This window comes from Coccinella septempunctata, chromosome 2, assembly GCF_907165205.1.
Source record: "Coccinella septempunctata chromosome 2, icCocSept1.1, whole genome shotgun sequence".
In the NCBI taxonomy this organism is placed as follows: Eukaryota; Metazoa; Arthropoda; class Insecta; order Coleoptera; family Coccinellidae; genus Coccinella; species Coccinella septempunctata.
The window spans coordinates 25,720,545-25,746,915 of record NC_058190.1 but is presented as its reverse complement, the minus strand read 5'-3'; the positions used below and the strand labels follow the sequence as shown (position 1 = coordinate 25,746,915).

The 26,371-nt window shown below is 36.8% G+C and overlaps 1 protein-coding gene across 1 annotated transcript; it reads left to right on the top strand.

Annotated features, from left to right (window-relative positions):
• On the top strand, positions 1 to 24,460 carry LOC123307919. Its single transcript, XM_044890415.1, has 4 exons — positions 1 to 139; positions 11,900 to 12,122; positions 13,133 to 15,868; positions 22,961 to 24,460. The coding sequence occupies exons 1-4, from the start codon at positions 48 to 50 to the stop codon at positions 24,350 to 24,352; spliced, it is 4,443 nt and encodes a 1,480-aa protein (XP_044746350.1). The 5' UTR covers positions 1 to 47; the 3' UTR covers positions 24,353 to 24,460.
• Positions 24,461 to 26,371: the final 1,911 nt, after the last annotated feature.

The following is a 26,371-nucleotide window of genomic DNA, read 5'->3' as shown; positions in this document are numbered from 1 at the left end:
AGTTATATCTGACAGTTTTTATACAATTTTATATTACACCCTCCTAAATGATGAAAATTAGTGTTCTTTTTCTATTTACCTTTGTATTCGGCTGTGGTATCCAAGCTAAGACTCTTGTTGACGGGATGAAAAATGAAAGGTATGAGAAGATTTATAGTTTTGGTTCTTTTTTGTTCGAATAGATCCAGTACCAATGAATACTGTTTTGTAGGAGAGCCTATAAAAATTATGTAAAGAATCGGCTCTATTTAATCAAATGAATGAACGAAGGGCCCTTCTGATTATTTTATGCCATAAACAGAAAGGGAGACTTAGATTTATATCAATTCATTGGCAAGTCTATTTGTACATAAGTCATTGAAGACTGGAAAAATTTGCTCCATCTAGAGAATTAAATTTTGAACCAATTTTATCCCACATGTGTACAAACATTCATCTTTGACTTTTTGTGTTTGAAATACAGCACCCTTTCATACCTCACTCCATATCACTTAACACATCAAAGGTGCAGCGAAACATGTCAGATAACAGGAACATTTTCATTATACTTTTTTTGTGAGTATCTTCAGGAAAATTTCGTACCTTCAAATTTTATCAAATGTGAATGATCCTAAAAAGTTTTTCTGGATCATTTACAAATTTAGACAATTCATTCTGAATTTGTCGATGCTTAAAGAATTTGAAGTAAATGATGTTTCTACTAGACGAAGCAAATACCGATTTATTAAAGTGAGAAAATAACAGAAGGTGGAAATCAATTATGATGATACAGAGTACAAATAACAACATCGACTTATGAATTTCAGAATATTGATGACTATGATTGGGGTTGGTTGACTCCTCATGAGAGACAGGTTGACGGGTAATCGGAATCTAGGGATGGCATTTAACGATTATTATCGAATTCACAGGAAAAATTAGTGAAAATTTGATTGATTCATACAGCACGTTTAACGAAATGACCAATGCTGTACAAAATTGGTGTTACCCAACGAGATAGAGGAAAATGAATGCCACATTACGTCGTCTTTTTTCGAGAAACTTATAATTCCATCAACTGCATTCTACCATCTTCTTTTGTTTTCGAGATATAGGACAACATTGAAATTTGCGCGATTTCAACTTTGGTCATTATCTCTGTTTCTGTTTGTGCTAAGATACACATATACATTTGAATATTGATTCATTTCAAGACAGTCAGAAGACCCCTTCAAGTGAAGCATATTTTCGAATCAAATTTACGATGTTAAACCTGATTATTGTGGGTTATCCTTGATAATTAGATATATGAGATCGCAGACTTTTTCTCATACATTTTTCTGAGATCTACAAAATTCTAGTTGGTCATTAATCTCTATCTCTTATAGTTTTTTCAGCATCGTCCATAATAGCCGGACAGAAATGGACTCCTTCTGATTTTTCAATAATTATCGTCAGATTTCAACCGAAATCATCAACAAATTAGACATACAGGGTGGGCTCTTTAAAACGAAACAGACGAGATAACGGGCGCAATAAATTTATTTCGAAAAAATGCTCGGACACGTCGATTTTTACTTCGAGGGGGAAAACTTTTAAGGTCAAATTCACAACTATATCGCCTCAACCCTTAGTGTTAGAACACCAACCCCTAAATTTTGAATAGGAAAGATAGGGTGAGTGATACCTCATTTGAAAGGCCTTTTTATCCTGAATTCAGCGTATTAATTTTTTTCTCATTTAATGCATTTGTTTTCGAGATATTCAATTTTGAATTTCGTACAGTACCAGTCATTCCGCTAACCATGCTATGCGAAATCATCAATTATTTGACTAATTCATTCTGTGGTTACGATGGTAACCGTTAATTGTCAATATTAGACAACGAAATAATTATTATTGGTAATAACTTTCTTCAACAACTGAGGTGAAAATGGTTTATTCTTTTTCAGAAAGAATTGAAATTATTTCTTTATTTTTCAAGAATAACGAATGCTGTTCTAAAACGAACTTTCTGCAGATGTGCTTTTTTGGGTGCAATCGATTGAATAAATCTGCTGTACGCGATTCCCGCATTCGTCATTCTTGAAAAATAAAGAAATAATTTCAATTCTTTCTGAAAAATAATGAACCATTTTCACCTTAATTGTTGAAGACAATAATAATTATTTCGTTGTCTAATGTTGACAATTAACGTACCATCGTAACCACAGAATGAATTAGTCAAATAATTGATGACTTCACATAGCTTGGTTAGCGGAATGACTGGTACTGTACGAAATTCAAAATTGATTATCTCGAAAACGAATGCATTAAATGAGAAAAAAATTAATACGCTGAATTCAGGTTGAAAAGGCCTTTCAAATGGGGTATCACTTACCCTTTCTTTCCTATTCAAAATTTAGGGGTTGGTGTTCTAACACTAAGGGTTGAAGCGATATAGTTGTGAATTTGACCTTAAAAGTTGTCCCCCTCGAAGTAAAAATCGACGTGTCCGAGCATTTTTTCGAAATAAATTTATTGCGTCCGTTATAGCGTCTGTTTCGTTTTAAAAAGCCCACCCTGTATAAACCTTTCTCTCGAATCACTCTATTTATTGAAAAAACCGCATCAAAATCCGTTGCGTGGTTTTGAAAATCTAAGCACACGTAGGGACAGACATCAGGAAGCGACTTTGTGTTATAATATGTAGTGATAACTTTCGAATTTAACAAAGTGCCTACACAATTCAATTTAACTGCGCTACAGTTTTTTGGAGTTTGAGTTCAAATCGACAGTCCTGGACTGCAGTTCGCCGGTGCGTGTAAAGGCACTTTTAGTCGTGTCGTGTTCGAGGTGCAATAATAATCTTATCTCTTAAAGTATGGAATTGAATACGACGATTCTTCTCGGAAATTGAAGAAATATAACTCATGAAATCGTACAATATGTCATATAATTTCAATTACATTTTAATTTAACTATTTTCTCCGAGAAAACTTAACTAAAGTATGTACAGTTCTGTTGTGGGAATCTGTATATATAGATATTTTGTATTGCACTTCATCAGAGAATTGTTGAGTTTCTTTGGAATTTAGCAGTATATAGGATTTCCCTTCCTTAATCGACGTGAAAGAATTGATGATGGTGAATTAATGTATGCTCTATTTGTCTATTTTCATCAGTTTGGAACATTCACTACAAAGTTTCGGCAAGCATTCGCCTACCGTATTCAGAAATTCTTCTATTGTTAATTGAAAAAGGTATTAAGTCCCTCAACATTCGAAAAAGAATTAATTGTATTGAACTCGATTCTTCTTCTTCTTGTGGTTCCTATCCGTTACGGATGTTGGCAACCAGCATGGCAAGCCTAACTTTGTTTACGGCAATGCGGAAGAGCTCGGCTGATGTTTTTCCGGTCCATTTCCTAAGATTATGCTGCCAAGATATTCTTCTCCTTCCTGGACCTCTTCTTCCATCGATTTTTCCCTGGATGATTGTCTGGAGTAAAGAGTACCTGGAGTCGTTTCTCATGATGTGGCCCAGATACTGCAGTTTCCGGATCTTGATGGTGTTCATAATTTCTTTTCGTTTATTCATCCTTCTTAGTACCTCTTCATTAGTGATATGTTCGGTCCATGATATCCTCAACATTCTTCGATAGAGTCGCATTTCGAAGGCTTCTATTCTCTTTGATGTGTTTTCATTGAGTGTCCAAGATTCTGCCCCGTACAAGAGGATAGAGAAGATGTAACATCTGAGAAGTCTCACTTTTGTTTCCAGTGTAAGATCATGGCTTCTGAAGAGTTTGCTCATTTTGTTGAAGGCAGCTGTGGCTTTGGCGATTCGTGATTTGATTTCTTGAGTTGTGTCCCAGTTCTCGTTTATAAGTGTTCTTAGGTACGTGGTGTGTGGTACTCTCTCTATTGGCTGGTTGTTGATGGATAACTGGATGTTGTCGATCTTGTTTTTGTTAATGACCATAATTTTGGTCTTTTGTATGTTTATGTCCAAACCATATTTCTTACTAACTCTTGCTACTTTGTTGATAAGTTGTTGCAGTGCTTGTGGGCTATCTGCGAACACGATGGTGTCGTCCGCGTATCTTATATTACTCAATTTCTTCCCATTTATTGAAATGCCTTCTTCTTCGTCGTCGAGCGCTTCTTTAAAAATCTGTTCGGAGTAGATGTTGAATAGCAGGGGTGAGAGTACACAGCCCTGCCTCACTCCTCGCATTATTTTGACGGCCTCAGTTGTTTCTTCGTCGACTCTCATTTGTTGGCCCCAGTACAAGCTACTTATGATATTCAGGTCACCGGTATCGATCCCTGTCTTCCCCAGTATTTCCATCATTTTGCCATGTTGAACCCGGTCAAATGCCTTGGCGTAGTCAATTAAACAGCAGTACACGTCACGGTTAACGTTTCTGAATCTCTGGACAAGGACTTGGACAGCAAAGAGTGCTTCTCTGGTTTCCATCGCATTGACGAAACCGAACTGGTTTCGAGAGATTAGGTTCTCGCATCGGTTGTATATTCTCCTATGGATGACTTTGAGAAAGCATTTCAGCAGGTGGCTCATCAGACTTATCGTTCGATACTCTTCACATCGTTTTGCGCCTTGTTTCTTTGGCAGTGCAATGAACTCTGAGACTAGCCATTCTTGTGGTATTTTACCTGATTTGTAGATGTTGTTGAAAAGTTTGGTAATCTTCTTCAACCCATTCTCGTCTAGAAGCTTCAGGAACTCTGTCTGGATGTTGTCAGGTCCTGCCGCTTTTCCTTCTTTGCTCTGCTCTATAGCTGCCCTCACTTCTGATTCTATTATTTCTGGCCCATTATCTGTGTTACTCCGTGGATCTGGGGGGTTTTCTCTATTATCCTCAAAGAGGTGCTCTATATACCTAGTCCACGTCTTCTTTTCCTCTTCCATGTCTACAATGATGTTTCCGTTAGCGTCAACTAGCTTCCCGAAGTTTGTATTCCTTCTTTGTCCAGTGACTTCCTTCACCGGTGGACGTTAAAGTAGTCATATTTCAACTGCAGTGCCTCTATCTCCTCACAGTTCTCCCTCTGTTCCTTTTCTTTAGCCATTCGTACTTCGTTCCTTGTGATATTGTTTATCCTTTTGTATTCTATGGTGTTATTCTTGTTCAATCTTCTCTCTTCCATTAGGTCTAATATGTAATCTGTCATCCAGGTTTTCTTCTTCACTCTTTGTCCGTCTTCCTTCAGAATAGTTTCTTTAATGTGTTCCACTTTACTTTTCAGGTGATTCAATTGTTCTTCTACTGAGCTATCTTCTGTTGTTTCTGCTACTGCTGCATTCAGCTCTTTCTTTACACATTCTTTAATCTTTCCGTTTTTCAGCTGTCTAAGGTTAACTTTTAATGGAACAGTTTTCTTCATCTTCTTCATAACCACTTTGAATTTTCCGATGACTGGCACGTGGTCAGTTTGCATATCTGCTCCCGGGAAGGTTCTCATACTTAAGCAGCTGTTTCTGTACCGCTTGTTGATCAGTACGTAGTGTATTTGATTTCTGACTATTCTACCAGGTTTATCGAGGGGCGATCTCCATGTATATAAACTCCGCTGTGTGTTGAGGACTACAAGGTCGTGTTCGTCTGTAAATTACTCCAGCATATCTCCTCTCTCATTCCTCTCTCCCAAACCGAATGGCCCGATGAGCTCGGTTTTTTCCCCAGTTCCCAACTTTGCATTAAAGTCCCCCATGATGATGTTAACTTCTTTTTTGGGTAGCTTTTCGAGTATTTGGGCGACATTCCTGTACAATTCCTCAACTTCCCCCTCATCCTTATCTGCAGTAGGGGCATAAATCTGGATGATGTTTAGATTTACTGGTCGGGCGCTAATCTGTATTAGAAGGACTCTTTCCGAGAATGGGACAAAGTTCATGACACTCTTGGGTGACAACACCATTCACAAACTTGCCATCTTGTGTTCCCGAATAATACGCTCTGTGTTCGTCCACATCCACCGAACCCACTCCCGGCCACCTCATCTCACTGATCCCCATGATGTCAACTTTCATCCTTCTCATCTCCTTTGTTGCGTTGTTGATATTTCCAGCTTGCGCCATCGTTCTAACGTTCCAAGTACCGATCCTCACTTCTCTGTTCACCTTCATTACACTGCTCAAAACATTTCCTCCCGGAGATCCGATCGAGGAACTATTCCGGACTTGTTTTGTTATGAGCCCTGCCATGATGATTTTACTAGGACTTATCCATTCTGGATCTTTAATGAGGTGGTTTGTCCAAAATTCTTCCTCATCCTTATGCCGTTGATTACTTGATTGTAATTCATCCGCCTTTGGGGCCGATTTCTCAACCCCAGGACAATAGGGTGCCCTTACTCTTGTCAGACCATCCATCCGAAGCTGTTGGCTGACAAGAGGGGATTACATATACCGGTAATCACTCGGTCGACAGAGCCTCGTTAGTTGTCTAGAAGGGTGCACCACGTGCAGGTGAGGTTGGGTAGGTCTATACATTGCTTCCCACCCCTTACACCCCACTGAACTCGATATTTATTCAAATTGAGTCCAACATCATATCAATTATATCAAAGATTATAGGGTAGAAAGATAGGAAACGCCCTCATATCGCTAGTACTGAAAACCGACTACATTTTGGCCAGTGAAAACACATTTGACAATGAGATGGCGCTGAAAACGTATTATCAATACAGAAAAACTCTGTAATAACAGTTTTCTGTTTTATAAATGAGGGGCGCGAAATTCGAATTCTATTCCTTATATTGAATTTCAATATTGACCTTGTTGAGACCAGAAAACAAACATCCTGAGCAACAAAACAAAAGGATGGTTTTGTTTTGTAACCAGGATGTTAGTTCTCATCTGAACATTGTTTGGAATCGATCGGTATCAATGAAATACGCTGTTGGATGTGATAAATTTTTATTTGCAATATATAAAAAATTTACAAAATTTGAAATTATGGACAACGAATATAGCTTTGACTAGGATACAAGAGTACATGGTTATCTGCTATAGGTACGTCAAAGGTGTTTTGAATTAATAAACTGAGTTGAATTTGTACAATTTATATCAGAAATTGATATGAACCAATATTCAATTTACCGTCATAGGATACACATTTCCGTTACTTACATATTATTTACAAAATTTTCAGAACCACAATTGAAAAAAACCTTACAGAGGTATACAAGACCGGTATTCAAGCCCGTATAATTTCTTCATGCTGCTCATATGAGTAGTCGATGCGGCAGACGCAGCAGCAACATTCTGCAGTCGCTGCGTGCGTCCGACGCACAAGCGAAACCATACCTTTAGGCAATGGACAAGTTGAGGGGGCCTTTGTCAACCCTGTGAATACTTGACAAAACGCAAAACGATTACATTATAAACTTTTTTTGAATCATTTTTGTTCCGTTTTATCTGTTGCCTAAGTCATTTAATAATCCTTGGAAAAGCGCCGGCCATCAAAACCAAGTGATATGATATACATGAAGAATTCAATAAACTGGTTAATTACTACTAAGTACTATGATTACCATAGGTACTATGGTACTATGATTACCACCTCATTCGGAGGAAATTGAGGAAATCTTCCTACAAAGACAAGGTATAAGAAAGCAGAAAGCTCGCAATCGAATTGGCACTTGAATAAGATTAACTCCAAATATCGAATAAACCAACGCTGAAAATGCTAGGATAGTCCATTCAGAAAGAAGAAACGACAAATAACGAAAATATTAGGTAATGATTAAAGATGTTACTATGGTAAAAAATCAAGGCCAATAAAAAACTAGCATGTAGTCTTGTCCGTATACTACGGACTAAGCACTACTTTAGCTAGAACAAGAGTATGATCATTTTTATTTCTCAACTCTTCTGATACATTCTTGATTACTTAAAGGGAGAATTCATCAAAATAATACGGAAATGATCATGCTCTAGCTAAAAAAGTAATTAGACGCGGATAGAAAATATTCTACTTTTTCGATTTTCTTTATCCTTCAAAATGTATGTTGCTTTCAAATTTTTATTTAAATTTATACGCTTTCTACGGAATGAAGATTATTTTCATTTTCATTTTCTCTTAGATGTAGGGCAATGGAGAAATGTTATGATAATTTTTTACGAATACAGGGTGTTTGGGATTCAGTTATTGATAATTTGCCTCTATGACGGACATGTCCTCTAGTTTTTCGATAAGATTGGTATACAGTAATTACGAGAATAAGAAAAAGTATACGTTTTTATGGAATAACTCTGGAAAATCACCATTTGAGGAAGACAATTTGTTTGTTTTTCAATTTTCTGGCACCTCATTATCGAAACATCTATAGTCTAAGATACGATATAAGAAATATATACCCTCATCTGTTATTTGATGATGACAAATGATATAAGTTAGACAATATGTGCATTGATAGATCGCAAATGGGTTGCCTAGCTAAATCAGGGGCCAATAGTGTTAAATAATGTTAACTTTCATCAACTCTTTTTGATCTATTACCCTCATTTGTTATTTATGAAAATCCAGCATAAGTCGACAGAATATTACACGAGGAATCAAGAAAATATGGGTTGCCTAGTTTTCCCTTGGTACTCCTATGAGGTTGCCGGGTACAAAGAGGTAGACAACCGTCAGTTATATACCCTCATCAGTTATTTAATTGGCCTTTTTAAATGAAAGGTTACTTTATTCCATATCTCACAGTATTAGGTTGCCTGGTCAAAAGTGGGGCACATCCATGGTTGCCTAGACTTTATACGTTAAGGTAAACGCTAGCAGGGAGATCGACAGAGTTTAGAAAGACGATTTTTCCGATCTTAGGGGGTGCTTCATTGATTGAATGCTGGAATTGAAACAGATTGAAAATGATGGTATATAAATGACGGTTGTCTACCTCTTTGTACCCGGCAACCTCATAGGAGTAGCAAGGGAAAACTAGGCAACCCATGTTTTCTTGATTCCTCGTGTAATATTCTGTCGACTTATGCTGGATTTTCATCAATAACAAATGAGGGTAGTAGATCAAAAAAAGTGGATGAAAGTTAACGTTATCTAACACTATTGGCCCCTGATTTAGCTCGGCAATCCATTTGGGATCTATCAATGCACATATTGTCTAACTTATAACATTTGTCATCATCAAATAACATATGAGGGTATATAATTCATATATCGTATCTCGTACTACTAGATTTGACTCGAGTTACCTATAAAGTAAAACGTTATGTGGAAAAACGATATTCATTAACTCCTACTCATTTTTCTGGTATTTCCAAATTGGTAAATAAAATTTCAAAATAATAATATACAGGGTGTTGTGTCGACAAGCTACACATTAATTTTCCTTAGGCCGAACCCAACGGTATTCGTTAGTAGTTATTTGGAGTCTACACATATGTCAGTTATCATTGACTGAATAAACGAAGAAAATCTATAAATAACAGTGTATCTTAGTTGAAAAATGCGATAATAATAATAATCTTTAAAATATGGGTTATTTTGAAGCATCTCGATGTCCACTATGTATCCTGTTTCTATTCGTTTATTTCCCAATGAATCACCCTGTATTAACGCGATCGTACTGTATTTATGTTATTTCGGCACTCAGGTTTCACCAATGGACGAATGCATCGTTTCATTAACGTCTTTTTTTTTCATAGATTCTATAGGTGCATACAGATTACTCTGACTGACACGAGCCCACGTCACCTCAACCTGTTTTCATCTTATGCTTAAACGTCATTCAAGAGCTTGCTGCTTGAACGTCAAAATGGAATAAAATACCTACAATAAACTACTATCTCTCTTATGCTTACGAATCATTAGTTTTCCTTTTTTTTTTCATTAAATAACAAACAAATTATTAAATAGTTGTCGATAGCGGTTTAAGTGAGTAATAGCCGTATTATATATATATGCTCCATTTTATTCAACCCATTGCAACAAGGATAAGCTATGAACACCCAACGCGACGCCACGCGCTTACAATTCACCCGTTCCAGACGCGTCAGCTCACGTCGCGTTTTAATAATGTGTTTTCATCAAATTACTCGAAAATGGCTCATTATACGAGAAAATATGAAATGGAAAATATGAAAAATGTTTGTTTCTACAAGCGTGCGCGTTCAACCTTTTTCCCGTACGCATCTCAAGTTTCAAAGAGTTACTTTCACAAAAATCTACTTTCCCGCACGCATTTGCCTTGAAATATTTGTACTAGTCAAAGCCTCACCCTGTATAAATAACTTATACTGTGTATTGAAATCTGGTGGGTAAGGTGTGCCGTGAAATTTTCATTACAATAATAAATAATAATTACACATAAAAAAATAAACTATTGTATTTTTTCACACTGAAACACAATAAAACACTTCAACGAAAAGAGCAATACATAGTCGCTCCCCCACTTTTTTTGCATTTTAAACTTTTTTGTAGTCATAATTACAATATTTAGGCACATTATTACAGATGTTGTTACAAGGTGGAGACACTGGGCATCTAATAAAAAGTTATTGAATATGTGTCTTTACAGTTTGACCACTAGGACACAAAGGGTCTTTGACTTGAAAACTGCACACTTCCAGTGTGCCATATTAACAAACTTCCTTTCTCTACCATCCATTCAACCACAGTACTCCCGGTATTTAGATCTAACCTGAGTGGAACGTTTTAGAAAAATACAAATGCTAAAAATTGCTGAATCCAAAGTTGAAGATATTTCATTCATCTATACCTTTTCAAGTTCAAATTGGCGCTAATCAAAATCAAAATGACATAAGTCAAGATCAAATTGACAATATCAATTTCAAACTGGCATTAATCAGAAGCAAATTGGCATTAATCAAGTTCAAATTGGCATTTATCAATTTCAAATTGGCATTTCTCAATTTCAAATTGATATTAAACATAATAAAATTGCAATTGTGAAAATCGAACATCAACGTTCGAATGGAACTGAATCAGTTGATCACACAGATAAACACAGCTCTTTATCTCTGTCTTTTTCGTTCAAAAATTATGAGTTTTTCTGATGGCAACATCTCGAGAAGTATTACTAAGTATGTATGTATTCGGAGTCTCTCAAATCTTTGCATACTGTGCGAAATGAAATAGTAAATAGGTATCTAAAGAACAGCAAACAGTAATAAACGTTGATTCTGAAAAACAATGTGAGTCTGAAATCGTCTATTTTTATGATAACTTATTGAAAAACACAAGATCTTCCGTCTCTGTTCTGTAAATGAAACGAAATGGTAGAATCCAGAATTTCCAGAAATTAGAGAATATCGTTCAAAATAATATTGGCAAGGCAACGGTTGTTAATTGTGCAAAATTCATCGCTCATATCCAAAGATTCTGTATTCGATATGCAAGATATATATTTTTTGAGAAAATTCGTTATTTTCGAATAGTTTTGATTAATTATGACGTTATTTACTGTGTATATCATTCAATAAAATTTTTATTAAAACATTTTATTCCAATGAAGAATTCAAATTCAGAATTGCAAATTTGATTTTGTTTATTGTCAACTTGTAATTGATAAATGCCAATTTGAAATTGATTAATGCCAATTTGCTTCTGATTAATGCCAGTTTGAAATTGGATATTGTCAATTCGATTTTGACTAAAGTCATTTTGATTTTGATAAGCGCCAATTTGAACGTGAAAAGGTAAAGTAGTTACGGGAAATATTAATAAAAGAGGGGTTGGGTGGTCGTTCTGAGTGATAATTATTTATCACTCCTCTTTCGCAGCTTTCATCCAAACTAATTATTTTTAAGATGAAACAAACATTTGATCGATAGGAATTCTGAAATTCTCAAATAGGTACATAGGTACTTTTCTACATGTTTATCTAATTTTGGATCATGCTACAACTCCATTTGATTGAGTGCTTTCATCTTCCAGGGAAATGCAGCAGGATGAAATTCCTAGTCAGGAGCCTTTATTCGACAACTCAAGGTTTCCCATGGGATATGGTGAAGGTAACGGTTATTCGAAAGTAGTACCATTATATGACTCATCCAATTATCGGACAGAAGTGATGAAAAGATCGTTGAGGAATCACAACCCTACTCAAAGACAGACAGGAATAATATACGGTGGTGGTAAACCTATAGGCATTTTGCAGGTATATTTGTCATTTTGTTTTTCGATCCAATTATTTCTAGTTTAGTTGATAAGCATTGCTATTTATGCATATTTCAAAACAGATGGGTGAACATGATAATTGTAAGCAATTTCAGGTTAAACCTTGCAATTAAATTTTTACCTACTCCTAGTTATCGGCAGAGTTGCTCCATTCTCTTGAAATATTAAATGATAACAGATTTTTTCTAAATGATGCAACATTTGAGTTTTGAAAATCAAATCAATGGTCGACGGTATGCTCAAAATTTACTGTTCGCGAGATACTTCAATAATTCCAACCAGAATACTAGAATAGAAAAACTGAAATAATCTCTCAGAATTATACCCTTTGGGTATTCAGAATGTGATTCATTGATGAGGTTTCGACTATTGTTTTAGGGTATATTTGAAAACATATTTATATTTGCGTAGCACCATTGGGGATATCAGAAGTTTTGCATCAATCAGATTGATGTAGGCTCTTGACTAAACAAAAAATCTGACGAAATATAAATTTATGTTTTATGCACGTTTGTCTAGAGTTTTAATGATAATAGAGTCGAAATTAAATCTATCCAAGATGCCTCTGAAAGATTTTTGATTTGCTCAGTCCTAAAGCCAATATACATATCTCTGTATACTTCAATAGGACCAACATTCAAACTAAAAAATGAAAATAGTGGAGAACTGGAATCACAGTATTATTCGGTTTTCTTAGTTCTTCTCCGAATCATAATTCCAAATCTTAATGACTTCGTGACATACAGGGTGTACCAAAAGGTGATAACCATGAATTCAAAATAAAAAATAACCCTATTTTCCAATAAAATTTAGGCCGAAACGTTTTAGAATTACAGGGTGTTAAAGTTCAATTGAAAAACAGCGAAAGATTTCGTGCGAGCTAATAACTAAGCAATGCATGGTTTCGTATTGTCACGGTCAACTTATTAACTTATAATAAATGGATTGTTTTACTGAAGCAACAATATTTCAATTTCTTTCCTCTTTCAGCCATACCAGGAATCATTCAAATTTATGCCCATCAAAGAGGAACATGTTTATTCTCTTGAAGGAGGTAGATCCAGTATGGAGCAGCAGGAACCCTATGTTAACTTGATGTATCCCCTAGCCCGATTCGCAAGAAGCGAAGATGCGATAAGAATGGCAGAAAGGGAGGCTGCAAAGGCTGAATTTCTGGATAAACACTATCCTTCCATGTTGGTGGATTTCAAAATTCACAACAAACTCCATCCCACTGGGTACAACGCAAAATCTGCACCTAACTTCAATATCAAAAGAGAAGAAAACAATCAGAATAATATCGAGGTGACAAAGAAGAAACGCGAGAATCAAACTCCTAGTGCATCTACCCAAAAATTGCACAAGCGAGAAAGCCAGCATGTTCAGAAAAGGGAAAGCGACACCAAGCAACAATCCGAGGTACCTGCAGCAGTTGAGAAGCGGGAAAGTAAAGTAGAAAAGGTAGAAAAAGTGGTGGAGAAGAGGGAGGAAAAGAAAGCACCAACAACTCAAAAACGACAGGCAGTTAGCGCACCATCCGTTACAGAAAAGAAAAAAAAGAAAAAGAAAAGACAAAGTAAATTGACAGATGCACAGTTCGAGAATTTAAAGAAGAGCCTCGCTAAACGAACTTCAAACGGTCATATTCAAGTTATAGAAGAAGATCTCAAAGGTCTCTTGAGTGACATGGGCCTAATAGAGGACGATCTCGAGGAGAATGCAGAAGAAATGGAAGAAAGTAAAAGCGGAGTTGTGCAAGACGAGGATTTAGAGGAAGGCTTTGATACAACTGTACAAAAGAACAAGGAGGAACCGCAAGTAGAGCACAAGAGAGATAGCACGGTTGCACCTGATCGCAAAAAGAGGGCGGATGAAACCAATAATGCTCCGACTAACATTCCACTTGTAGAAACAAGAAACTCCGATTCAAAGAAGAGAACACTTAGCGACGTTCAGAATAAACGTTCAGTATCCGAATCTCCAGATAACGGTAAGAGATTCCTAGAAGTTAGTTTTTCGACCAAAGACAACAAAGAACCCGCCAGAAACACCGCCAATGAGGGGGACAACACTTGTCCCAAACCTTCAGTGATACCGAACAAGAGAGAAGTGTCTAATGCTCCATTAGTATCAAACAAACAGGAAAGAAGCATCCCCACCGAGAAGAAGGTAGAGAAGAAGAGATCAATGGAATCAGAAGCTCCTACTACGGAGAGCTACGAACAATATGAAAAGCGGGTAGCACGTGAAATAAAGAACAAGATAAAATTACTCAAGGAAGAAGTTAAGAGGGAACTAGGTGCTCTGGAATCAGATAAAGATGAGAGTGATGACGATGATTCCTTTGGGGAAACTCAAAGAAAGAAGAGATTCATAATGAACACACTGATGGATGAAGAATCCCAAAACATAGATCCAAACGAAAATTTGGAGAATTCCGAGTTGGAGCCACATGTCAGGCGGAGAAGAACCTTATCTACCGATATGATGTCTTACGGCTCTCAAAAATCATCCATGAATTCTTTCGATAAAGATCTTAATTTGATGAATTTTGACCCTATGTCCGTTGTAGGTCAGAGTAAATTCGACTTCGATGTTGATGGCTTTTATGGCGAATCAGATGGTCGGGGTCAATCTTTCAGCAATACTGGTTCCTATGCAAAAAGCGATTTGACTAAAAAGGACATTCCCCATTCCAAAGCGAGAACAAGGAAGGCAAATGATTATGGTTCTTATATGAGCGATAATACTGGAAGTCGAAGCTATCGCTGGGATGATCAATCTTTATTCATGAAAAATCAAGGAAAAATGTATCTTCCGGAGTACCAGAGACGGATGAGCAACAAATACTCGGCACCGAATTCTAGACGAAATTTGAGGAATGATATGAACTCTGAATCTGGAAATTTCAACTCGGACTATGAGAATGACGCAGCTAATTCGAATTCCGAAGAAGAAGGCGAAGTCAACATGAACACAGTTGCGGATATGACCAGACAAGCAACAGAAAGAAAAACTGAAGTAAGGGAACCGTCGGAAGCGAAAATGAATGCAAACGCTAACGCTAACGCTAACGCGAACGCAAACGCAAACATGAACGCAGACGCAAACACTAACGCGAAAATAAACGCCAACAATGCTAACGAGGAACATTCCCCCAAAAAGCTACAAGGTTACAATCAAAAATATTTCTACTATTACATGGGTGGCAACGACAACGAACGAAAAGACAATGTGGCGCCATCTGCTTCGATTGGTCAGCGGTCTGCTTCTGTTTATAATAATAATTACAAACGATTATCTGGACAATATCCTAACCAGTATTACAATTCGATGAATCGACCACAAAATATTCAGTACGCGAAAAGTTCGAGCGACCATGCACTCACCAACAAAAGGGCGTTTCAGAGAAGGTACGATAAGCCCTTTGGTAGACGGCGCAAAAGACACGCTAATCTGATGATACCTCTGAAGGATGAAGAGGGCGCAATAGTGTCTAATGTTGCGTATACCAATTCTTCGATGCCTTATTATCATAATTTTATGATCAACGCACACGCTAGGAATGGAAATTCCATGTTCCCCTTCAGGAAAAAAACGATGAGAGGAGTGATGGAAAAAAGTCCACCTCAGGATCATCCAACAGGACAAAATATGACTTCCGATGGAGTTTGGTCGAAAATCAAAAAGGCAAGCGGTGGCCAACTCTCAACAGAAAAAGGTAAGGTGAGTAAATATTTTTATGTTCAACTGCATTATAAACACTTTATTTATGAATTCGTAAAGAGTCCATAATTGACTACTTTATTGGACACCACTTTATTCGACTCAATTGTCACTATTATTCTGTCAAGTAAATATACTAGATGCAAACAACACTTTATTCAAGGAAGAAGAATTGAACTTCGACCTAAAAACAAAATCATGAATTACTATTCTAAACATTAGTGTGATAGTGAATTTTAAAAACACTTTCTTTGTTATCATAAAAATGCATGCCTGCGGAAGTCAAACTCGAAGTTGAAGTACAGTTTTCGATCTTCAATACTTTTGATGCTAGAATCAACTACTTATCAACTACTTCCTGGGCCAATATTATGGTGGCCACACTTATTTTAGTACTTTTCGATTCATCTATGTAGTCCATAGCGAAGAACTTTTGTGAGCTTTCAATTCGCTATTGAAGTAAGCCAGAATATTGTCTTCTGTCGATTTTACAATTTTCTTTGTTTTACAACACTTGTTATACGCCGCATACATATTTTCATAAGCACTTTTAGATTGAGTGAGTAAGAGAGATTCTTTGGCGCTTACGGCTAAATTTTCTACGCTTTCTTCTCCAGCACTATCTATTTTTTGGATTATTATGACGTTTGTCACAAAATTAGGGAAGTAAAAAACTTTGTTTACTAAGATTGCTCAGGTCGCTGGTTACTAAGGTAAGAAAATCAAAAGCACACTTAATGTTTTTCAGCAATAGGCCATTTCAGAAAATAAAATTTCTGCATTGCACTCGAACATAAAGCTTTGTATGCAACTCGTACATAATTAGGCTTTATGGACTTGCCCAAGTTATTGGCCTCGCTCGCTTTGCTCGCTTTGCCATAAACTTTTGGACTCGTCCATAAAGACCTAATTTATGTACTTGTTACATAAATAGCTATAATAATAAAAGAAGTTTTTTTGTTACTTAATATATAGAGTAAGATCCCAGAGCGACCAGACATAACTTATTTTCACACAGATGAAACTTTAGGATCTCAGTAGAGTCTCATGTGCTTTGAACACCTGCGAACTTATGGAGCTTGCCTAGTGACACCTGGACAGATTTAAGGTGGCAAAGGTAACTAGAAATAAGTTTTACTTAACTTATTTTCACATGGCTGATTTTTATATATGTTTTAAAGAATATTATTCTGAAGTTATATTATAAGTGACAGACACTTTCCATGGGCCAATACTCTTGCCAGACGCTTTGAAGCTGCACAAAAAATAAATGAACTTCACTTCTTTTCACATGTCTGATATTAAAATATGTCATTGAAGTAACTATAAAAAGTTATATTTCACCATTCAGACGAATAGTAGTGATCACACATACTTTAAACATGAAAATTATTTAGCCGGGAGTGTGAGCACTAAGCACTATGCATGCGTTTCAGAGTGAGTGGTACTATAACTATGGTAAATCGGTTCCCTTTCACAATCTGTTTGGAGGCCCTTTTCTGTATACTATACATTGGTCGCACATGGCACATACACATGCTTAAGAGTATCAACTCTTGCACATACACAGCACATATTTATACCCAATAAACTAACTGACTGCATTCATAGTCCCTTGTTAATTCTGATACAATGGGGTAGTACTTTCTTTAGAATTCTTGAATAGTTAATGGACAGGCATGCCTCTAAAACGTTCTTGTGGAAATAAGTTAAGCATCACTTATTTTTAGTTACCTTTGCCACCTGGTATCTGCCTAGTTGTCACTAGGCAAGCTCCACAAGTTCGCAGGTATTCAAAGCACATAAGACTACTGAGATCCTTAAGTTTCATCTGTGTGAAAAAAAGTTATATCTGGTCGCTCTGGGATCTTGGACTAATACGATATAAAGGTAATTATCAAAAATTTTTTGTCATTAGCTTTATTCAGGATATCTGGCCTGTTTTTGTCAGGGAACTCTTTGAGTAAATAATATCAGGAGGGAGCATAATACCTGAAATTCAGAATCTGAAAGGGGCTTGCATATAGACTACTCCTGTTTCCGTATTATAATTATAATAAATTATACAGGGTGTCCCATAACTAGTGAATCAAACGTCACACCTTGATAGAGTAGACCAAATACTATCGAATAAAACCAACATCAGTTATGCGAAAATGTACCGATTCTAGAAAAAATTAACCTAAAATTGACGATTTTGTAATGAGTTTTTTCAATCCCAGGGGCAATTTGTGCTTGGATAGCGTTTTTCGCCCATATTAATCCTATATTAATGTATTCTTCTGAGTAATAGAAATTACTGAGGTTTTCGATTAACCAGAGAATAATTTCAATTAGGGGCGATAATATAATAATCTAGGATTAATATGAGCTAAAATCGCTATCCTTTATAATAAACTGACCCTGTGATCGAAAAAAATATTTAGAAAATCAGCAATTTCAGGTTTTTTCATAAAATTCAAAATATTTTGTTAACAGTACATTTTCGCTGGACTTAATTGATATTATTTGTCTGCTCTGTTTGATACACTAGTTTTGGGACACCCTGTAAACCAGACTTTGTGAAACAGAATTTTTGATTCAACCACTGGTCACTACATAACTTTGGGTTAACCATATATTATGAAAATGGGCCTTAGAGGGCCTTCAATTTTGTGTGTTTAACATCTAAAAAATAATCACCCCTTCTTCAGTGAAAAGCCGCTCTTCCAATGACTTGATGAGGGGTGCATTATTACAGCATTTTCATTTAAAAGTTCTAAGGTTACACATTTATTTATGTATATAAATATAATGCAACGTGTCACAAAATTCAATGATAAGCCGGCGCCGTAGGGTGGACATGGTCATGACTTCTCCAGAAAAAATAAGAAAAAAAATCCAGCTAAATTTTTTATTCAATTATAAAATAAATTATGAAACTCTTAGAAAATTAACACCCTTCATAATATTTTGAGTTACCACGACCACAATTTTCCAAATATTTCTGTTCTTTTTTTGTATCGGGAACTTGAGTAGTACTGCTGCCCACCACAACTCCTAAAACTCCCAGAATATCTATAGTTTTTACACAAAAAATAATCAAAATATGTTTTTCCCATAAAATTTTTACTTCAGCCCACTTTCCCTCATTGTTTTGTGGAAAAAAATATGGACACTATGGCGGCAAGTTTTTTTTAAAATTTACACAACTAATCAAGATTCTGAAATGGTATAATACTTCAAGAAAACTAGTCGTCATTCATTCATTGCTGTATCCCGTTACCGGGAATAAATGTACAAAAAGAAGAAGAAGAAGAAAAAAAAAATTCGAACAGACTTGTAATTTCTTAGTGCTTGTTGCGACTGTGTGCCCTCCTGTGACTAAAGAGACCCAACCGCGACCTGCAGATCCTTCCACACTCAGGGCATGGATAGTCACCAACCAGATCTGGCCGCCGCTGTATCCTTCTCGATTCTCCATTATAACTGTGTACCAAAGACCTCCACTGTGACCTGTCTAACGCTAGTTGTTCCCAGTTATGATTGGCATTAACTGATTTTAGGGATTGATGTAGTGTATCCTTAAACCGCTTATACTGGCCTCCTGGTTTCCGGGCTCCCTCAGTGAGTTCGCCGTATAGAGCTATTTTGGGGAGTCTTGTGTCTTGCATCCTCAGAATGTGGCCGCTCCATCTGAGTCGGGACCTCGTTACTTGAGTCTCAATTGTTGTACAACTCGCGCGCTGCAAGACTTCTGCATTCGAAACTTTGTGGAACCATCTGATGTGCATTATCTGTCTTAGATGACGTTGCTGCGTCTGTTCAAGCTGTTTAATATGTCGCCTGTAGGGAGTCCAGCTTTCGCTTCCGTAAAGAAGCGTTGGGAGGACCACTGCTCTGTAAACAGCTGTCTTGGTCTTCAGATTGAGGTCGTGATTTTGAAACACTCTGTCCTTCAGCTTCCAGAATGCCCGTGATGCCGAATTGACTATACGCGGGGAGCAGGTCTAAAATGGATAAATCCGAGTCGTTATTTTGATTCAAGACCTGTGAGTTATGCTCCTTCCATCTTTCGAGAATTTTTCTATCATCAGTTAGAATAGCTCCATGAGCATCTCTTATAGGAAAGCTAGCTTTTCTGCTTGGACCGTAAACACTTTTAATAGCTTCGAAAAAACGCCTGTAGTCATGGTTATCGGCGTAAGCTTGTATTTCCCTAGCTTTTTCTTTCCACCAGCTGTCCTTGATTTTTCTTATTTCTTGACGGACCTCGCGTTTTATGTTTATGAAACTTATTTGGGCTGCAACATCGCCAGGCTTGTTAATTGCGGTTTTCATCGCTTTGTGTTTTGCGTCCAAAAGGGGTGCGATATGAGTTTCGCTGTCGGCAAACCAGTCTGGGGATTTTCGGGAGCGTTCTGTGCCCAGTATTTCTTTCGCTGTATTTGTAAGGGATGACTTGAAACGGAGCCAATGAGTCTCAATGTCGTCGTTATAATCCGGTGGTGTTAGGCTATCTTTGACGGCAGCTGTGAATCTGTCCTTTGTAGAAGGGTTTTGTAGTTTGGATATTTGAAGGCGCTCTCTTAGATACTTCGGCTTGCGTTGGTATTTTGGGCGCATTGAGATTTTCATTCTCGAGATTACCAGCCTATGGTCAGTCCAGCACTCCAGATCTGCTCTGGGTTTAGTGACCAACACCTCTTTCAGATCTTTCCTTCTCACGATCACATAGTCGAGGGTATGCCAATGCCCTGAGCGCGGGTGGCGCCAGGTCCCCCTTGAATTGGGTCTCGTAATAAAATAGGTGTTCGTTATGCACAGATTGTGTTCTGCACAAAGAGCCAGCAGACGTTCTCCATTCGAATACCCATTTCGATTAGGATTCAAATGTTAACACTTTCTAGGGAATTATCTAATTTATCAAATGACATAAAAAGTGTCGCTTCGGTTGATTGTCGCCAGGGCATTATTCAATATATAGCAACAATCAACAAAAGCAAGATGACGTTTATCCAGTCATGTTCATGATATGTTATTTCACTTGTGAGTTAAAAAAAAATTTATTAAAGTGAATGGATAAATATCAACTTATCCTTGTTGCTATGGGTTGAATGAAACTATCGACAACTATTTAATAATTTGTTTGCATAAGAGAGATAGGAGTTTATTGTAGGTATTTTATTCTGCACAAAGAGCCAGCAGACGTTCTCCATTCGAATTAATGCTATCTGTGCCGTGTTTCCCTATTATTCCCAGCCATAGTTCTGAGTCTTGACATCTGCCCACTCTGGCGTTGAAGTCTCCAAGGAGAATAATTCGTTCCCGTTTTGGGATTTTACTTAATGTAGCAACGAGTGTTTCGTAAAAAGTGTCCTTTAAGTTGTCAGAGGAGTTCAAAGTCGGTGCGTATACTGCAATGATGTTCACAAACGTGTTATTCGTTGCAGGAAAACGTAGGGTCATTAAACGTTCTGTGATACCAACTGGATTTTCGGTAAGTTTGGCGGCCAGGTCGTTTCTAATGGCAAAGCCTACGCCATGTTGTCTGATTTCGCCTTCCGGCAAGCCTTTCCAGAAAAAGTATACGCTTGTTCTACCAAGCTACCTTCGTCCGAAAAGCGTGTTTCGCTTAAAGCAACTATTGCAATGGATGTTCGTTGCAGTTCCTTATCGATTAGGGCAGTACGCCTCTCTGGTCGGTCGGCCTTGGGGTTGTCTAGCAAGGTTCTGACGTTCCATGCTGCAAAAGCTATGTGCTTTTCATTGGTGTTTGTTCGATGATTCACTCGCTCAGGCACCCTCCCCCGGAGATCCGAATGGGAGGGTATTTTACCTCCGGATACGAATTTTGTCCTGTTCGACTGATCCTTCTTTTTGAAGGAGCTGCGTTAGGAGGTGTTCAAAAGCTGCAGGCTACGAGTAGATTATCTTGTGGCACAGGTATCCTGAGACGACAAGGTCTGAGACGTAACTTGAGCAACGCAGAGAGCCATTTCCTGCTCAAGCCAATGTTTAGGCTACCGCTCATGTTCGGTCGCCAGAGCCTCGTTCGTAAGAACAGGGTGCACCGCGAGTAGGTGAGGTTGGCATTTGAGAGGAGAGGCTATAAAACGCATCCTTCCCCCTTACACCCCAAGTCGTAGAAAAGTAGTCACGACCATGTATGTACACCATACGGCGCCGGCTTATCGTTGAATTTTGGGGCACGTTGTATATATATTGATTGTTAAAAAGATTTCAACTGTTTGTTTTTTTCGCATTGTTTTATTTATTTTCATTTTTTTTCATTTCAGAATCAAAAGTGAATAAATATTCATTTATCACATGAAATTTTTGGTCGTCTATCACTACAGCGCAGTTTTTTCAAATATGCGTTTTAGAGTGTTAAAAAAAAAGCTTTAATTATTGAGCGAACGAAAATTTTCGTGATTTCAAAACAGAAAGTGGGTTTGAGCATGGTTTACACACAAAGAGAGTTTGAAAACAAATTATTTTTTATATTAATTCGTTTTATGACTCTAGAATATTTCATATGGAATACGATTTACAGTAGATAAATGAAAATGATGTTTTTCACAAAGGTATAATGTATATAATATATATTTCGACAGACAAGATCAATGAAAAGTTCTACTTCTCTTACGCCGGAGGGAAAAGTTTTGCTTTGTCGAAGATAATTACTTTTCCTCCGCAGTTATGAGAACAGCTCTGATGGGGGCACAAAAGACCTCAAGGTTGAAGTGAAATGTAACCCCCTTACCCCTTAACTTTTCTTCCGCCGGAGGGAGATGTGTTGCTAGGTAAAAGATGACAACCGCAACTAGCCACATAAATATATACATACATTATAAGGATATTGTATGTCAGATTCCAGAGCATAATTCATGAAACTAAAAAGTAAACAGATTTCAGCGCTCTCTCACAACATTGAAGAAGATAAAAGAAATAAAGAAGAATACTATATCTGAAAATTTAGACCTTGATTGCTTTTGAACTTTTTTTTGCCATCACAGTCGGGAATCTGTGTTTCATTCCATTCAAAAATGGACCAACCTGCACATTATGTTTTTCAATCAAAATTTTAATTTTGAAAAATTTTCGTTTCAGAACATCTCTACAAGCGCTCATGATTCATCTGGGGAAAATGCTCTGGTTCCCTGGAATTTACTGATGAAAAAATATGAAAGAGCAATATCTGACAATGAACCACAACATATTGATGAAGCAATGACAAACATTGAAGAAAGTGATTCCAAAAATGTAAACCCTTCAGATTACACCCATAATAGCTTATTGGAGGGAAACCAGCAATTATGGCATGGAAATGATTACATGAATTCATTCCCCAACACAGATTTCAATAGTTACTCTATGTCACAGATAGAACAGAATCGTATAGGAAATATCCCTTCTGCTGAGAAATCTGATGAAGATCCTAACCAACAAAGTTATTCTGGAGAAAAAAAGATCAACGGCAGAAAAATACTTTCGTGGCAGGAAAACACAAACTTTTCCGAACTCAATCAAGAAAAATTCAATAATGCCCCATATACAAATGTTATTCAGAATAGGGAAAATATTAGAACGAACTCTTCAGGAAATCCCAAGTATAACAATGTCATAAATGAGATGAATGATTTTCAAGGAGACGCCGAGGCAGACGAATATGAAGAAATATACTATGTAGAACCTATATCAACTTCAACTTTAACAAATGTTGCTAGACCGGTGAAAAGCAGTCCAATGCCTGTAACCAGGAAGCCAGTTACCCCAACCATCCATCCTGCTGAAATTTTGAAAAAAGTACAAGCCACAAAGGATATCGTACACGGAAATAACACAGAAAAAATTGAGATGCGCCGATCAACTGAGAGCAACGTTGTTGTCCGCTCCACCGAAACTTACAGTTTATCGGATTTGGTTGTTAACAAGCATAATTTATTTGTTCAGAATGAGAGTTTACCGTGGGCAGATTGGAAAAGGCGAAAAAGGGACGTTCAACCTGAATACCAAGAGACCGCCCGTAGGAAGCGATCCTGGTTTTGGCCCACTTTGTCCTTCCTTCATAACACTGCCCCTCAAATAGACGAAGACCTGGAATTTGATCAGAATGAATCTCCTGTCGAAAGACAGGGTTCTAAGAGATCCAGCGACAAGAGCGCATTTTCTTTAGAAGATGATATAGAAGCGGAGGACGAAGGAGATTTTGATGATGATCCCATGGGATACGAGAGAAAAAAGAGGGATACAGTTTCAAGACCGTTTTATCCTGTGGACAGATCCGTTTACTATTACACGAACATGGCAAATCGCAACAGTTATTTACCTGTATCCAGAAATAGACGGTACGTTCAAGGACAGTTCAGAGAGCCGCAACAGCAACTTCTAACAGAAATGTCAGATGCTGAACTTTTTGGAGCGCTACCACAGGGTTACGCAGGTGAACTGACGAGATACAAGAGGGTGAAACGAGCTGACAAAGGACCTGATAATACCTAATTTATAATTGGATATTGTGATTATAAATTAGGTCATACATATAGTGCCTAATTTATAATTTTTATGATATGACCAAAACTAGTATCGAAATAAACTTATTGCTGTATACATTTAAGTATATTTCCTTTTCCCTTTATTTTTATAATAATTATATGAGTAGTTAGAGCTCTTATATTGAATAAAACATGTGAAAATTGGCCGAAAGAATTTTTCATGTTTCAAGGTCGGCAGTTGGAGGATATTATATCTGTAGGTATTGATATAGCTGGAAATGCTTTCAGCCCTTGCAGTCTAGGTCTGACATTTGCCCCAACTACTGTGAACGGAATGAGATCAAAAAACTTTTATTCATCCTTGTCATAATTTGGAAAACCTTGGCGGCGCCATACTTGTTGCATTTAACTTGAAACAGTAAATTATCTCGAAAACTATGTACTACTTTGGAAAAAAATGTTTCAAATGAAAGTTGGTAAAGGTAGCAAGGGAAAAAACATATTTTGATTTAGGTAACCTTGAACTTGACTTCAGGGTTATTTTAAGATCCAAAAAAGGTATAGGGAACTCTAACGATTTGTCAAAATTAGCTAAGCGTTCGCTGTCGTGGGGCACACAAGCTTTTCCCTCCATTGATTTTTGTGCTGTTTTGGTAGAGTATTGTGTTTTGTGCATGTTTTTGGAAAAAATGTTCTTCTCGACGTTAGATTAGAGTGGTAAGACTATAGCTTTTTCAGAAATGCCTCTTTATAGTGATATTAAAAAGCTTTGTGTGCCCCACGGTAACGAACAATCAGCTGATTTTGACAAATTGTTAGAGTACCCTATATCCTTTAGTGCATATTCTTATTCTTCATAAAAAAGCAGTAACTTTTGTTTGAATTGATATTTATAAAGTATTCCCACATCAGAGAATCACCGAAAAAAAAATCTAGTCGTCTATTCTATGATCAGAAATACTTCAGATTGTGGTCCCATGCATGATGAACAGTTTGAAAAAAGCAACTTAAAATGTGTAAATACACTTCTGGACAAAGAAAACCGGAAAAACAAAATTTTCACCGAATTAATTTCAAAATAACTTTATAAACATGTATCGATTTTGGTAATTTTGTTTTTTGTTGTCTATTTATTGTAGCCTATCTCATTTAGTTTATCAGCTGATGTCGAGTCTGCAGGAATTTCAATTGAATTTGTTGGTAAACAGAGTAGAAGGTAGAACTGAAAGTTGCAATTTCCTTTAAATTTCTGAACACCCTGTGGAGGTGAAATCAGTGACGTAATTACGGGTCTTTGAATGAGTTCTTGAAGCCTGATCTTCTCTTAACATTTTCTGGTTTAATTCACGTCAATAGCTCTTTCTTCAATTTGGATTCCAACCTCATTGAAAAACGAGAGGGCAAAACCGTATTTAAAAAAAAATTATTTTTATATTATCAACTTTCAAACACCTTCTATGCGTATATGTATTGATAATGATCAGATTCGACTATATTTGAAGGAAAATGAAGAAAACCGCTCATTTAGAAAGAAGCATAACTTTATTTTAAACAAAATACCTAACGTCTCTGCAACGAATCCACATTTCAAAATTTGAAGGAAAGAAACACTTTATTTGCTAGAACAAGAACGTGATAATTTCTCAACTCTTCTGAAGTATATTTTCTGCATGATGATGATGAAACAAAATGAAGCATATTGTTATACGTACTGTTTCGTTTAATAAATAGTAGATTATAAATCAAGTTTATTATTCACTGAATTAATCGTACGGAAGGATCTATTTTATGACTATCTTTAACAAAAAATAATCAGAGAAATCAGGTAATGATCATATACCCTACCTAAAGAAATAATGAGACGTGGACAAAAAAATCTAAATTTTTATTTTCTTTTTTGTTCATCCTTTCAACTTTATTTTCATTTAAAAATTTCAAAATGAATGAATATTATTCTCATCTTCCATTTTTTCTTCGATGTAGTGTAATGAATAATTGTTGTTATAATTACAGAGTGTCAGTTATT